The sequence below is a fragment of the Prinia subflava genome, chromosome 15, assembly GCF_021018805.1.
Source record: "Prinia subflava isolate CZ2003 ecotype Zambia chromosome 15, Cam_Psub_1.2, whole genome shotgun sequence".
Classification (NCBI taxonomy): domain Eukaryota; kingdom Metazoa; phylum Chordata; class Aves; order Passeriformes; family Cisticolidae; genus Prinia; species Prinia subflava.
Window position 1 is genome coordinate 14,760,821 of NC_086261.1, and position 14,471 is coordinate 14,775,291.

Consider the following 14,471-nt stretch of genomic DNA (forward strand, 5'->3'; position numbering starts at 1 on the left):
TCTTCAGTGATTCCATGCTGGGTGTTTGCTCCACTTGAATATTGCCAGTGGCCAGGGCTCTGGACATAGTCCTTGGGTATTTCTGATCTAAAGTCTCTCTGCTCTGTGTGCTTTGTTTCTTTGGCTGTGCACAATGCCTTGCCCTGCACTCTCACTTTTGCTGACACAACTATTTTTGGAGCTGTACTGTGACCTGTATCAGGGAAGCCATCCTGCCTTTTTTTTCTTTTTTAATGGATGGGGTGTGGGCAGAGGAAGGAGCTAGAGCTGGTGAGAACACAAAACCCCACGCTGCAGCCACAGCGGTGTCTCCTTGAGTGGGGCCTGTGGCGTTTCCTTTGAATGCAAACTCTGAGCCTGCCCAAGTGTCTTAAGCTGCAATTGGGGGAATCACTAGAAGAACATGTCAGAATTTGGTTTTGTAGCTATCTTGTAAGGGCACAAACGTGGATACTTCAGTAGCATCTGAATTTTGTACAGGAGCTTACGGATTCATGATAATATGCCTCAGAATAGGAGCAAGTGCAGCAAACAGCTCTGAATCATATTGTCTAGACTTCAGCTTAGCTGAATAGGGTACAAGTTAGTAGGGACTTTGGTGCAAAAGGCTTAAATTAAATCATCTTCCTACTCCCCACCCCCAGTTGGGCCCACTACATTGTGACACATTTTGTAAGACTATGCTTAAATCAATGCTGAAAGCCATGGTTTTCATGCACCAGTGGAGCATAGATGGGTTTTTTTGAAGTTTGCTATTGGAGTTTTGTTTTTTGTTTCAGCTTAGAGTGTATGCACACCCTGTGCCATGCTTTAGCATGTATTTTCCAAACTCCGTTCTATGCTTTTTGTTGTTTCAGCTGGATTTTATCTGCCATTAGCAAGCTCCAGCTGAGGTGTGGTGACTGACAATAGAAGATTGATGTAAACATTAACAAATAAACCGGGGCAGGATGTGTGCGGGGCAAGGCCAGCAGCAGGAACCTTTGCTCAAGTGCAGCACATGACCCCAGCAGCTGCACAGCCGGAGCTGTGAGCAGATGCTTGCCGTGCCCCTGCCCAGGAGAGGAGGAGGATCGCAGTCAGCCCAGGGCACCTCGCACAAGCCCCGGGGAGCACTGGCATGTGTAGGGAGGTTGCAGAGAACAGAGCAAAGCTGAAGGGCTTGGAAGGCAAGGACAACACTTGTAAGCATTTTGAAGATCTTGCCTCAGAAGGAGCTCAGTGGTTGGAGTACAGCTTCTTTCAGTGCTAACGAGCTGAATCAGCTTGGATGAGATTTGAGCTGTGATTCCACGTGTTTTAAGCTGGGCTACCAGTTGCAAACTTACATGCTTCCCATCAGATTGCACTGTCCTCTTGGTACGTACGAGATGTCAGTCATTTAGTGCAGTGAATGCTTCTGGTTGTTAACACTGCTTGAAAGCTTGCACTAGAAACTAGTGGGACAATTCTTTTCCTTTCTGTCATATCTCCCTTCTAAACTGTTTCTGTTAAACTTTGGAAACTGTGCTCCTGCTACAGCCATCTCACCTTGAAAACACACCATGGAACAAACAACTGCTGAACTCTCAGGGTCGGGCATTGCCCATGCTCACGTGGCAGCTCTGCAAGGGCTGTGTGCTGCCTACTCCCAATTCTGCAAAGTGGGGAGAAAAGCCAAAAACCCTGGATCTGTTAGTAATTCCATCAGATGAGACAGTGAGAGATGAGGCATTTTTGTCTACTGAACATTGAGTGTATTAGGTGGGGAAAGGGCTGTATGGAAGTTTTCATTCAGGTGGTGGATGGAATACCCAAAAGTTGCCCTCTGCCTATCTTTGTTGGCAGGGAGAAAAGCAATGTCATTCCACTTTGCTGACAAGAAAATCCTATAGGAATGCAAGCAGGAGATAAGTTTAAAAGAATAAAATTGCCCTGCTGATCCCTGCTGCCTTTAAACACCACTCAGTTGCACAGAAATTTCATTTGTGGAAATTGCAAGTGGTTTATGCTGCTGTAAAATGTGATTTTTTTTAAAGGAAGTTAAAAACAGATGAGGTGGAGTGGATGATAAAAAAATACGTTTTTGCAGCATACCAGTATATGTTAAGATACTTCTGTTGCTTGCATAAAGCCTGGAAAGAAGCATGAATCACAGTTATCCATTTAGGAGACAGATACATATACACAACATATTACATCTCTTTTGTCCACTTCCTGACTCTGCTTGTCTCTGCAGTTCATTAGATCAGCTAACACATTAGTCATTGTTCCCAGGGGTTACTCACGTTTTGTTTGTTTCAGGCAGGCTGCAGTGAGTCCTTTGGAGAGCCGCGTCCCCGTCTCTCCCTGCGGGTGTCCCGGCGTGTCTCGTCTCAGCCCGGTGAGCTCCTTGTGTCATGGTAGCGATCCCTGCGGCCGCGGCGAGCTGGACTCTGCTCCCTGCACAAGAGCTGCTGCCCTCCTGCCAGCGGCTCCTTCAGGCCTGGGGTGAGCAAACTTTACCTGTAGAGCTGCCAGCTGCGGCAGGAGGGAGCTGGTCTGGCTTGGTGCTGCTGCACTGGTCACGTCCGGTTCAGAGCCCCGGCCGAGCTGTAAAATACAATTCTGTTTGGTGGCAAAGGTACTTCCAGCTTTGGGAAAGCAAGAAACTCTGTCTGGAGGGACAAATATTTAATGTTTGTGTCCTGGCCCGTTCCCTAGAATCTTAGGATTAATCTAAAAAATAGGATTTCTTAAAATCTAAATGTACAGTTTTTGTCACTGCTTTCTTTTCTTTTGGGAGTGAGAGTGGGGTTACCAGCACTATGTGGTCTCCCGAATGAATGGGGAGGTTTTACCAGGGTAAGAAGCTTACATACATGCATTTGCCTGTCTGTCCTCTAAGGCCAGTTTCCATCAGTCTTTTGCCATTTCCTAAATCAGCTGTAGCCCCATGTACCTTTTCCTCTCCAGGCCTGGATATGCAGTTAGAGCAGGATTCTCAGTTATCTCAGTCTCAGAAGACAGGTGCACAGTACCCCATGCCTTGACCATTTTCTTATGCTGAGTGCTTAGAGTAACTGATTTGGGTAAAATTTTTCATTCCAAATTATTTGGGGTTGTTTCATGTTGTAAAACTGTCAACTGAAAATGAGATGCTAGGGAGCTAACATTGCAGGACAAGCCCGAGTCTTACATGTTAGTTTTATTGTGCTGGTAGGTGCAAAATTGCCATCAGAAAGTTCTGTGTGATTGAACTATTCATAGTTTTAGGCAAATGTTTTAGTATTTTGGTGCCTTAGGGATATAGTAAATAAAATAATTTAAGGCATACAAAGACCAGGGAATAGACTCCTATTGATACTTTAACGGATATGCAAACAAGTTTCTGCTGTATTACCAAAGCTTTATCTGAAAAACATTTGCTTCTTACTCTGTCTTTAGAAGTATTACAAGATTGTAAATAAATGGAGAGTGTGTGTCTTTCTAAAGTATGTGTAGTCTTTTGTTTTCAAGTTGTCCTCTTCATATGAAATTACATTGCTTTTGGCTGACTTATCTACCTGAGGAGGGTGATCACAGTGTAGAACTTTTTTTCTTGCATACCCAGGCACATTATCTGGAAAATGTGAAAATGCATTGGTTACATTTTGCGGTTTTGTAAAATTACAAAACATGAAATAAAGCCTTGGAAATGGCTCTACAAAAGATGTAAGTTCAATTTTACTTTTTTGTATGAAGTGATTGTTAGGGATCTTAATGTAGCTGTATTTGTATGTCTCCAGTGTAAATACTTGACTAACAATTCAGCCTGTAAGTGACTCTTGGGTAAAGTTTTAGTATAACAGCATTTTTCGTGATCATTGGTGTTATTGTAAGTAATTCTAATTTGCCAGTGTTTATTTCTGTTTAACCAAAACAGTCTGTTTTTATGTTACTTTTAAAAATTTGTGGCATCTAATCTTCACAATAGCTTCACAAGGTCTCTCATGATTTTTAAGAACTTTTGTTTGTTGTGTGGTATTCCTCATTTTTCCTGCTTTCAAAACCTGTGTATCAGTTGGTTTCATTCTCACAGGGTTGTCTTCTTTTTGCTCTGGTGGCTATGCATTGCTCAAGGCACAGGACAAGCAGAGGTTTTGCCTTTTCCAAATGTGTTACTGGGTTTTGTTGATCAAAATACTACCCTGATAACAGCCTGTCTTGAATGTTTGACAACATGATTTAATTTTTGGAAGAGAATTCCTAAGATAGCAGAGGGAGTCAGGAACACTTCATACTGCAAAATGGAAAACAAACCCCCAAACTTCATTGACAATGTTAATGCTTATATAGAAAGTATAAAAAATGGTAAAAAATTGCCTTCCAATAGAATTTATGCTCCTGAAGCCATGAGCTTTCTCTGAAAATCCCCTTCCCCCTCTGATCTTGATTATTTTCTCAAAAATCTAATGATTTAAAACAATACCTGTGTTCTTACGGAATTATGTGTGTGTCTGTGTGTAAAAGTTAATGCCTTGTAACTTTACAGCTTCCATAATATGGAGGAATTAACCTGGAATAAAAACACTTTGAAAAAGAATCATGGGGTGGAAGTAACCTATTAGACACATTTGCAATATGACAACAGAAGCCTTTGGGTTTCTTTCAGTTGTGTTTTAGATGACCTCGTTTTGCTTCTCGCAGATACCTGATCCTGCAAGGCTAGAACTTCAATGCAGAGCAGCTGAAGGTAGTTCAGTACTGGAACCACTGCGGGTTTGTTTGCATCCTCCAACATGACCAATCCTCAGTAAGTACCAAGTGATAAACTCACTTTAAATGAAAGGGAACAGACTGCTACCTGGAGAATAATGATGTGACATCAGGAGGGGTTTGTATTTGTCTAAAGAGTGTGAATTAGCAGAGAATATATGAGTGATGCTGTGGCTGAAAATGAGTGTGTTACGTTATTTTCAGACCTGTTTATCTTTTTGCTGCCACCAAAGTTGTCTGGCAACACCAGTGTGTTTGTTTTTCTTTTCAATCAAATCAGACTTTATCTGTCATCTCAATACTGTTGGGGGAGGGAAAGTTGCACCAACCCACTTCCTCTTTCTTTTATAATACTGGAAATTGGATCATTGTATGCTCTTTCATGCAAAACTGCTTCGACTTACAAAGGTAAATGTCCACAGGATGGCATTAAAGGTGAAAAATCAAAGAAAATTCTTGCTAAAATTAGCTTTTACCTCTGGGTTTCTGATTTCAGATTGTTTACAGAAGAATACAGTTCTGTTGGAAAATAAAGACTCTCATTACTTTCCATTATTAGTTACACATGAATAAAATAAAAGCTTTTAGTTCAAATAATACTTCCTTTTACCTCCTTTTTCTGCCACAGTATGACACAGCTGCAGCCTTTCCCTGCCAAATACTCTACATATAACAGCATTTTACTTTCTTGGGTAATTGTGGCAGCAGTTAGCTCCTTTTAATTCAAGAATAATGTCCTCCATCTGAAAGAATTAGTCTAATGGTCAGGCTCTGACCAATGGAAACTTTCAACATGTAATTTTAGTTCTTTCACCCACATCCTTAAATAATGTCCTTATACAAGATATACCAGTTAAGTGGTCTTCTCTTATTTTTGGGGAAAAAAAGGAACTGCTAATCAGGTTTCTTAAATTGCTAGAAGAGTATAATAAGCTTCTTTAAAATAAAATGCAATTTTTGCAGTCAAATATCACAGGGTACTAAGAACTTTTTAACTATATCCCTGTGGAAAGAGGGTATCTTCACACCTGCTGTAAACCTCTGACAGTAGCCTGAGATTTCTTCCAAAGTTACCGGGCTCCCCTGGAGGAAAGCTGGAGAAGTTTGTGCTTGCACATCCTTGGAATCACACAGGGCAAGCAGCTTTGCTGGGTGCTGCAAAGATCAGCCCCTGACAAGCAAGCTGTGTCTTACAGCCAGGTCACCCTGTGCACACATTAATGGTAACAGATACAATTCCTACAGAAATCATATCTTGTTCTAAATGTGGAAGACGTACACTTTGTCAGACTGTTTTTACCTGTGTGGAGTTTCCTTTAGTGTTAGTGGGCTGCTGTAAGAATACATGATCAGATTTAGAAGCTGTACATAAGGTTAGTTAAGATAATCTTTATGGAGGAGGCCATATAATTCTTCTGAATCACTGTTCCCTTTCAGAACTATTTTGAAATAAGTTATAACAGAATGATCCTTTTTAGGTAAATGTAACAAAGCTGCCATCCATCAAAACTATCTGAATCAATATTCAAATCTACAGTGGAAGAGGGGTCTAACCACACCTAGTAGTTAACAGTTGATTTGAATATAATAATTTAAAAGCCTAGATGTTCATTGCTAACCAATTTAACTTATGAAGCAGTGAGTCTTTAGTTGGCATAGTTACATGCCTTCTTTCTGTTTTGCATTAATATTTTCCTTTTGGGCTCATGCATTTTTTTCTCTATTTGTTTATAGCACAGCCATTTATATTTAGTGCTTTTGAAGCAGATTCAGCAGTGAAATGTTGTTCTCCTTTGTGAGGTTTCTGTTGATCACAGAGGTCTACTAAAGTTTGGAGAGATTTGATCTGCCTCTTTAATGACAACACCACCTCAATGACCTTGCAGAGGCCTTTTAAGTTTCTGGCTCTTTAGAATTCTATGAAGTTCTTGTCTCTAACTTCCTTTTAGTTGCTTGCTCATTTATATTTCTTTTTGTATACATGTGTTTATTACTTTTTCAGGCCTACAATTGAAGGCGGTGTTTCGGAAGTTGAGATCATTTCCCAACAAGTGGAAGAAGAAACCAAAAGCATTGCTCCTGTTCAGCTTGTTAATTTTGCTTATCGAGATCTACCTTTAGCTGCACTTGATCTGTCTGTGGCTGGGTCCCAGCTTTTGTCAAATTTGGATGAGGAGTACCAAAGAGAAGGGTAAGTACAAAGGGCAGATTTTTGTTGTGTGGTTTTATGTTACAGGAATCTCATGGCCTGTAAAACAGGAAACCTTAAGCTGGAGAAGTGCATCCAGTTGTCCTTAAACTCTGTGTAAAATCATTGTCACAGGATGGAAGAGACCTTTTCTAGTGCTGCTAATCTGGGCTGGTTTAGAGCTGTTTCTCATTTGAAGCAGTTCATAGGTACTGTTTGAGCACAGTCTGGAAGCTTTATCTCAGGAAAAACCAGATGAAATACCTGGCCTGTCAGACAAGCAGAATGGTCTGGTGAAAGCTCCCCTGAGCAAGATGTTTAAGGATGAGGAGAGTTGTCTGTCGTGATTCTTGTACATAGCTGTACACCCCCTGACTGAGAGATAATATCTGGTACTGCTGATTCCAGGACAGACAGTGTACTTGTCACCCAGTCATTTGAATTGTGTAGTTTGCTACTGTGAGAATGTTGTCTTTGATAATGTGCACAGGATATCCGTACTGCTTCTGTTTTCACAGAATGGTGGTTCCAGGTTTATTGCAATAAAAGGTCTTAATCAGTTCATAGCATCTGCCCAAACAGAGCCCAATGTCAGATTATGTAGCACTGTTGTCCTGCAGGACATTAGAAGTCATCCTTATGCCTGGTTCAGTGGCTGTAGGTAGACTGCTGTACTAAATTCTCTATGAAAGATTTGGGTCAACTGGAGAGAATCCAGAGGAAGGCAGTGAGAATGATTAGAGGCTCAGAAAACCTGCCACGGAGTATTGATTGAAATAACTGTGTTTCACACGAGGAAGAGACTTTGAGGGGAGCTTCTAAGAGACTTCAGTGAGGAAGGGAACAGCCTGTTATTGATCTCCAAGATGTTTAGGACAAGAAGTAAAAAACTTGAATTGCTGCAGAGAGTAGTGAGGGCAGCGAAGTGCTGGGGTGGACTGCAGGTGTGTGGGAAGGAGGGTGCAGTTGCTGGATGTCTTCAGGAAGATGCATTTGTCAGGAATGACAACACTGCAGGTGACATCCCTCGGGACAGGGATGGGCTGAGCGCCAGGGCCTGCCCTCCCTGGTTCTGTGCCTGCTGCTCCCCTGGTGTCCCACTGAACACAGACCCAGTCCACTGTAAGGTCCAGGGACAGCACCTCCCGGTAGGCTCTACAGAATGCTCACTGCTGAAGACTTTACAAGGCTTTATATAAGCCTCCATTTATTAACAACTCAGTGCCTTTTAACCTGTGCTCTGTAATCAGCAGAGACCTGCTTGATCTCGGCTCAGCAGGTATTCTGTGTGGTACTCAGGAAGCAAGGCGTGGGGAAGGCTCTTGCTTTTAATTTCTTTCCAAATTGGACTCCATGAGACTTCTCCAAAAAGTTGTTACTCCAAACAAGGGGAAATACATTTCAAGTAGGTTATATAAGTACGGTACAACTGTAACATAAAATACCCTGCATAGCAAAAGAGGCACTTGAAAATTAATTTGAGTATGCAGGTGTAACCCTCAGGCTATTTTGGTGTTGAGTCAATACCAGTTTAGTTCAGATACACATTTTTATAGATTTTTATGATCTGAAACGCAATTCTTCACTGCGCCAAAGGGCACAGGTCTCTCAGTGTAACCATTTGAGCACCCTTGCAGTCTTAAGCATGGAAATAGGCTTGTCATTCTTTTCCTCAGCAGAGATCTCTCCCTTCACTCACACTTCTTTTGTGGCTTTGTCAGTCTGAATGGGAATAAGCAGGTGCCCTCCACACATCCCAGCTGTAGAGTACATTCTCTGAAGAAAGTTCAGAGCTTAAGTTTGGATATCCCAATGTACTTTGGCTGAGTGTGTTCAGCTGCCTTTCAGAAGCATCCATGACAGCTGATGCCCTGAGAAATTTAGGAGCAGAGCTGGGCTTCAGAAGCCCAGCAGCAAAGTAAAATACTATCCCTGTGCCACGTCCTGGCTTGGTTGGGAGGATGGTTTTATGCATGTGGTGTCGTTTCTTTCCCATGGCCTTGTTCATCATGACTGGCTTCAATCCGAGTGAGAAGGAGGTAGGGTGGGTCAGATCCATTTGGTACAGGAGCTGCCCCTTATGTGCAAAGAGGGGCATGTGGGGAGGGCAGCACAGGAGGTGGCAGAAAATGGCAAAAATCCCTGTAGTTTCTGCCAGCATCCATCCTCATGACTGAGGCGCTGTTCCCCCAGTGCTGCTGTGCAGAGTGCAGGTGGAAATACCAGCAGATACTGCTAATGCCAGGGAGTAAAAGATCCCCTTCCCTGGAAGTCTGCCTTCTGTTGCAGACTCTGTGTGTTATCATCTGCATGCATTTCCCAGAGAATGTCAGGGTAGGTGCCAGCCTGCATGGGCCAGCATGCATTCTGTGTGACTCTGATATTCTAGACCTGCAGCTGACCTGGGCAAGCTGGAGATGTTGCATTGCAGGGCTCTGGCATGTGCCTGTGCCTGGACAGGACTGGGTGGTTGTTATGAGCTGCATCTCTCCACAGCCTTGTTGGACAGCAGAATTGTCCAGTCAGTAGTTCCTGGTTAGTCTGGGCATTCAACAGTAAGTCTCCATTTCCTGGCATGGGGAAGCAAGAGAGACTAGAGATGAACAGGAGGGCAAGAAAGCAGTCTTCTGATTTAATAGTTTAGTTGTGTGCACCCCAAGGTGCACACAAGGTTTTCCTCTACCTTTTCTTCTTTAAGGCTACAAGGTATTCAGGGTACAAGCACAAATTTGACCTAGTTGCTATCTAGGGGAGCTTTTTGTTTCATCTGAGGGAGTACATCTCTTAATAAAGCCAGTATTAATAGGCAATCAGGAATAGGTGGGTCATAACCCTTGTCGTGTGCCTGGAAGCCCTCAGATGGCATCACAAGCTACCCCTCCCACAAGACAAGAAAGAAATGAGAGGGAAAAGGAAAAAGAAAGTAAGTTATGATCTGTCTTAAACATGTTAGACACTGTATGTAAGCTGACCTTGCTGTGGCTTTAATACTGGAATAAAAGTCTTACTTTGTGCAGTTTGATAGGTCTTTGCCTTTTCATGTCAAGTTCTCAGGGCGGTCAGTTCCTGTCTGTTGGTGTTGAAGGAATTCTGTGGACAGTTTGAACTGGTTTTGTCAGACATTTAGATGACAATGCTGATCCCTGTGCTAAGCAACAAAAAAAGGATTGAAGATTAGAGGCACATTAAGCCTGTTCTGATGTACACCTGTATGTAGCAAAAGGGTAATCAGGCAAGAAAAACCTTTCTGCTCTACCTGAAACCATCAAACAAAACACAAAACGTTGTCCTGAATTTACTGGAGAGGCTGTGGCTGCATTGAACTTTGCATGAGAAGAGTATGCCAATGTTTCTTTAAGGAGGCTAATCACCATAAAAAGTGAGATGGTTTTTAAATGTTAACATTGCTTTAAATGCCACTTTTAATTTCTTTTGTTTCCAATCAAGTATTCTGTTTTTCAAAAAATAGTTTCTCTTTTCTGCTTTTTTTGCATCAAGTCCAATAAAAGTGATGGAGAATAGCAGAGAAACTGACAACATGCAGAAAGTAATACATGGATCAGGAAAAGCTCTCCTTCCTATATTTTCTATAAGTTCCAGTTAATAGGTATCAATCACAATAGATCAAAAAATTGACAGATAGTTGCACTACAGAGTGTATTTTATTGTGTGAATGTGCAGATTGACAATGAGCCTCTCTCTTGATAAAGATCTGTGTTTATTGGAATTGAGAAACAAGATGTACACCAACTTTTAAATTATTTATTGTATTTGTTTTACATTGCAGCTCTTGAGTTTTGTTAAACATTTGAAACATGAAGGTGTTTTCAAATATTGTGTTTTTCATCAAAAGCTGTAAAGTTTGTGAGTTCACACAGTAAATGCAACTCATTTGACATTAGCTGTAAATAGTCATGCTGTTGTAATTTAATAATTTATGATGATCTGTTCATAGCCTTAGATTTGTTTGGTCACAGCTAGAAGTGCATGAAACAGTGGGAATATCGGAAGAAAGAAAACCATAAGGAGATGTGAAAAACAAGGTCCACTTTCTTAGTAAAATTTATAAGTTTAATAAAAAATTTTAAAAAGAGCATTAGGAGACAGACAAGCAAAATGGTATTGACTGCTGGGTGCCTGGCATACAGCCAGAGAGCACACCTTAACTCAGACAAACACTCTTTAAATGTACCAGTTTGTTACATATTCAAAAAGACCTTAATGCCTTATTCAAACATTCTTCTTGAGTTTGGATATTCTCTTGGTTTTGGCCCCCCCAGCCCGCCCCATTTCACCAAATTAACATTTTATTACTCCTTATAGGTAAAGTTCTTGGTGGTGCCTCTTGGTCTCATGTCCCATTCTTCTGATAACTGAGGATCAATAAATTCTTCTGTTGGAACATTGAGGGTCTGTCCTTATTATCTTCATCCAGATTATCCAAGATTGTGGGGAATTTCTGAATTATCGTTCCTTATTCTTCTGGTTTGGTTACTAAAAGCATCTTACATCACATAGTTTCTATTTAATATTATACTACAACCTAAAAATATATACATTCATCACATCACTATTTCTTAGCCCTGTTAATAGCAGAAAATAAAATACAGTAAAGTCTTCCCACACTATACATATAGCATTGATTTTAATATTTGCAAAAAGCCAACTTTATAATATGCATTTATAACACAGAGAGAGAGAAAGGAAGGGAAACAAAAACTGAACAGAGATTTAAAGAGATGCAGAAATTAACACAGAGAAGAGTTGTGAGCTCTCATTTTAATCTGGTTGCAAGGCTTTGCTGGTAAATGTATTCACCCATCCTGGGAAAAAAACATGTCTGTTCCTTCAGTTTGTCTTCCATAATTGTACCAAGTAGGTGTCATTATTTTGCTTTTCAGATTCATGTTTCAGATATTACTTTGGTTTTCTTGAGGTATTTTATTCGTGCTTTCTACAAAGCTTAAAGGTTCTTTGTCTAAAAGAACTTCACTAGAGTAAATTCTCACATTTCTCTTGTTTTCTGCTTTTCTTGTCGTTATCTGGTGGCATAATTAAAAACAGTCCATTTTCTGAAAAGTGTTGTGCACCTCTGCAGGTCTTGGGTCTGGAATAATGGTGAATAATGAGGTCCAAGCCCAAGATAAAGTACAAAGGTTTTGGAGGGCACAACTGTTTCATACAGCAAGCAAGCTCCTATTTACAAAAGTGAGTTGTAATTTAGCTTTAGCTGCCAGTCATACTCTGAATCTAGAAAGATGGTGTAAAATCCTAACATGAGGATGCAGGGAGTGAGGCTGTAGTGCTGCTCTGTTCTTCGTGCAGTACTTTATCACTGCTGCTCTCGGTGCTGTGTCCAAAACAGACCTGCACTGCAGCAGAGCAGCACATTCAGCACCACGGAACCTCTGAGGAGCCCAGCTCTTCAGGAGAGAAAACATGAAACTTTGGGCTGTGCTACAGAGGTGTTCAGTGATTTAGAAACTTCTGTTTCTGTACACAGCCTTTTAAGTGTTTCTCTTGGTAAATTTTGTTTTCCAGAGTAGCTCATTATTGTGTTTATCCCAGTACCTCGGTGCTTTGAGTGTGTCCTGCCGTGTCTTTTATCATTTGGTAGAGAGAGCAGTACTGTAAGTAAGACAAAGAATTAATTTTTTAGCTCAGCGATTTTAAGAGTCTTTTGGTTTGGAGATACTTCTGTATTTTTCCAACAGAACTTGCTTTTCCCAGGTAGTTTTTGAGGCTAGAAATGCAGCATTTGTAGCCCACAGATCACTGTTTGCAAAGCTCTTTATTGGAGACTGGAAATGACATGAGTCTAATTTGTCTGACTTGACACAGGAATTAGTTGTCTAAATTGGGGAAGATGTGACTTGGGGCAAAAATTGAAATATGGATAAGCCATAGAACAGGGGAAATGTGGAAAAGAGGAATATTTGTCTGGAAGGCAGGTCTGTAAAAAAAAAATCAGCTAAATGCTGAGCAGCAGTGTAAAAGCAAATCAGATCTCAGGATTGCTTAGGAAAAAGAGCAGAGAATAAAAGAGAGGCCATTGTTCTGCCTCTCTGTATATCAAGGCTTTGCCCACGTCTTGAACACGAGCGCAGTTCTGATCCCTGTCAGAAAGGACAGGTAGATATAAAAGAGCTGGAAAAGAATCAAAGAAAAACAGTGATCAAAGATGGGATACATCTTCCACTGGAAATTACTACGTAAACTAGGACTGTGCAGTCTGGAAAAGAGAAGGTTGACTGAGATTTGATATTACAGGTTGACTGATTCATATTACAAAGTCTGTGACACAGAGAGGTCAAAACACACAAAAGTCTGTGACACAGAGAGGTTTGATACCCACACACCCCCTCCCAATACAGTCTCTAAAGTACATTAATAGATTAAGGCCCAGTTCCAAAGAAACAAAAAAGAGTTTGCTCTTGGCACAGGGGGCAGTAGATGCCTGAAGCTACTTTCTGAATTGTGTGGCTGAGAGTAGCTTATCCTCACAAGGGGACGTTGAGCAAGTTTGTGGAAGAGAAATTCATTGAAGTTTACTAAGTACAAGCCAAGAAAACACATCTGTCTCAGGAAGTAACCAAATGGAAAAGAGTTGGGTAGTGTGAGAGTGTTAAGGGGAAGGATTTAAATGTTTGCTGTGTTCTTAGTCATCTTGAGACATCTGCTCATGGCCACTATTGGAGACAGGATGCCAAGCCTTTGATGATCAGTATGTTCTGGTATGGCTGTTCTTGTGTTTCTTAAAGTGAGTTTTGGAGGCTGGCGTTATATTGCACTGAAGATTTCAGTGTAAAAAGGAAAAACCTAACAAGCAGTTTTCTAGTGAGAAGTGTAAAAGGCCAGGTAAATCACAAGGTGTCTGTGAGCAAATGGTGTGATATACACCTATAAAGAAAGCACAAATGATCCTAGAAATTTCAGGTACTTCAAGCTGGGAAGAGAGTTGGGAAGCATTCATGTAATTAATTAAGCTTATTCTAAAACATTATCTACCACTCCAGTTGTCTGTATTCTCATGCAGAAGAGGCTGCTAGGATAGTTACAGAAACTGAGTGTCTGTTCTACAAAAAGCATGGGCTTTAATTGAATTACACACGTGGCTGCCATTACTGTGTATAATGCATCATAGACAAAATGCCAGCTAGGGAAAAGACCTAATCAAGCTGAAGAACAATACTGGCACAAGAATGACTGTGTATAAACTGGCCATGGGTGAGTTTGGGGAGAAAAACTGGGGAATCTTTCTTGCCATTTGAGCAGCAGAGTTTTGGAGGAGTCTTACAAGAAGTGTCATGGAGTTTGAAATAGCACAAGGGGGAAAAAAGATAAGGGTGTTGTCAATAGTTTAAAGTTCTGTAGTTAAACCAAGCTTGTAGAAGTCCAGAAGAGAGGTGCAGAGCTCTGTGTGTTCCTTGGAGTTAGCTGCTCCAGGCCTCCAGCTGCTCCCTGCAGCCTGCTGTGAGGCTCTGCTGTCTGTGTTGGCTCAGCCAGGTTTTGTATTGTTATTTAGCCTGTCACTTCCTGACCATGGCCTTTCTGCTCCCTCAGATAG

At 41.2% G+C, this 14,471-nt stretch overlaps 2 protein-coding genes across 7 annotated transcripts in view; one reads left to right on the forward strand and one right to left on the reverse strand.

Annotated features, from left to right (window-relative positions):
• Positions 1 to 2,407, reverse strand: part of NRG4 (neuregulin 4) — a 49,674-nt gene extending 47,267 nt beyond the window's left edge. The window contains exon 1 of one of the 3 annotated variants that reach the window (XM_063412477.1): positions 2,268 to 2,407. Coding sequence is in view for 1 of the 3 variants with exons in the window: in XM_063412476.1 (XP_063268546.1) it covers positions 2,268 to 2,380 (113 nt within the window). In the remaining 2 variants the exon portion in view is untranslated. The remainder of the gene's footprint in view (positions 1 to 2,267) is intronic. The other 2 variants (XM_063412479.1, XM_063412476.1) reach the window with 2 other exon arrangements.
• Positions 1 to 14,471, forward strand: part of TMEM266 (transmembrane protein 266) — an 84,534-nt gene that overhangs the window by 22,845 nt on the left and 47,218 nt on the right. The window contains exons 1-4 of one of the 4 annotated variants that reach the window (XM_063412470.1): positions 2,331 to 2,469; positions 3,572 to 3,672; positions 4,648 to 4,753; positions 6,719 to 6,907. In XM_063412470.1, coding sequence (XP_063268540.1) covers positions 4,740 to 4,753; positions 6,719 to 6,907 — 203 coding nt within the window. In that variant the 5' untranslated portion in view covers positions 2,331 to 2,469; positions 3,572 to 3,672; positions 4,648 to 4,739. Of the gene's footprint in view, positions 1 to 2,329; positions 2,470 to 3,571; positions 3,673 to 4,612; positions 4,754 to 6,718; positions 6,908 to 14,471 lie in introns of those variants that run through there. The other 3 variants (XM_063412471.1, XM_063412472.1, XM_063412473.1) reach the window with 3 other exon arrangements.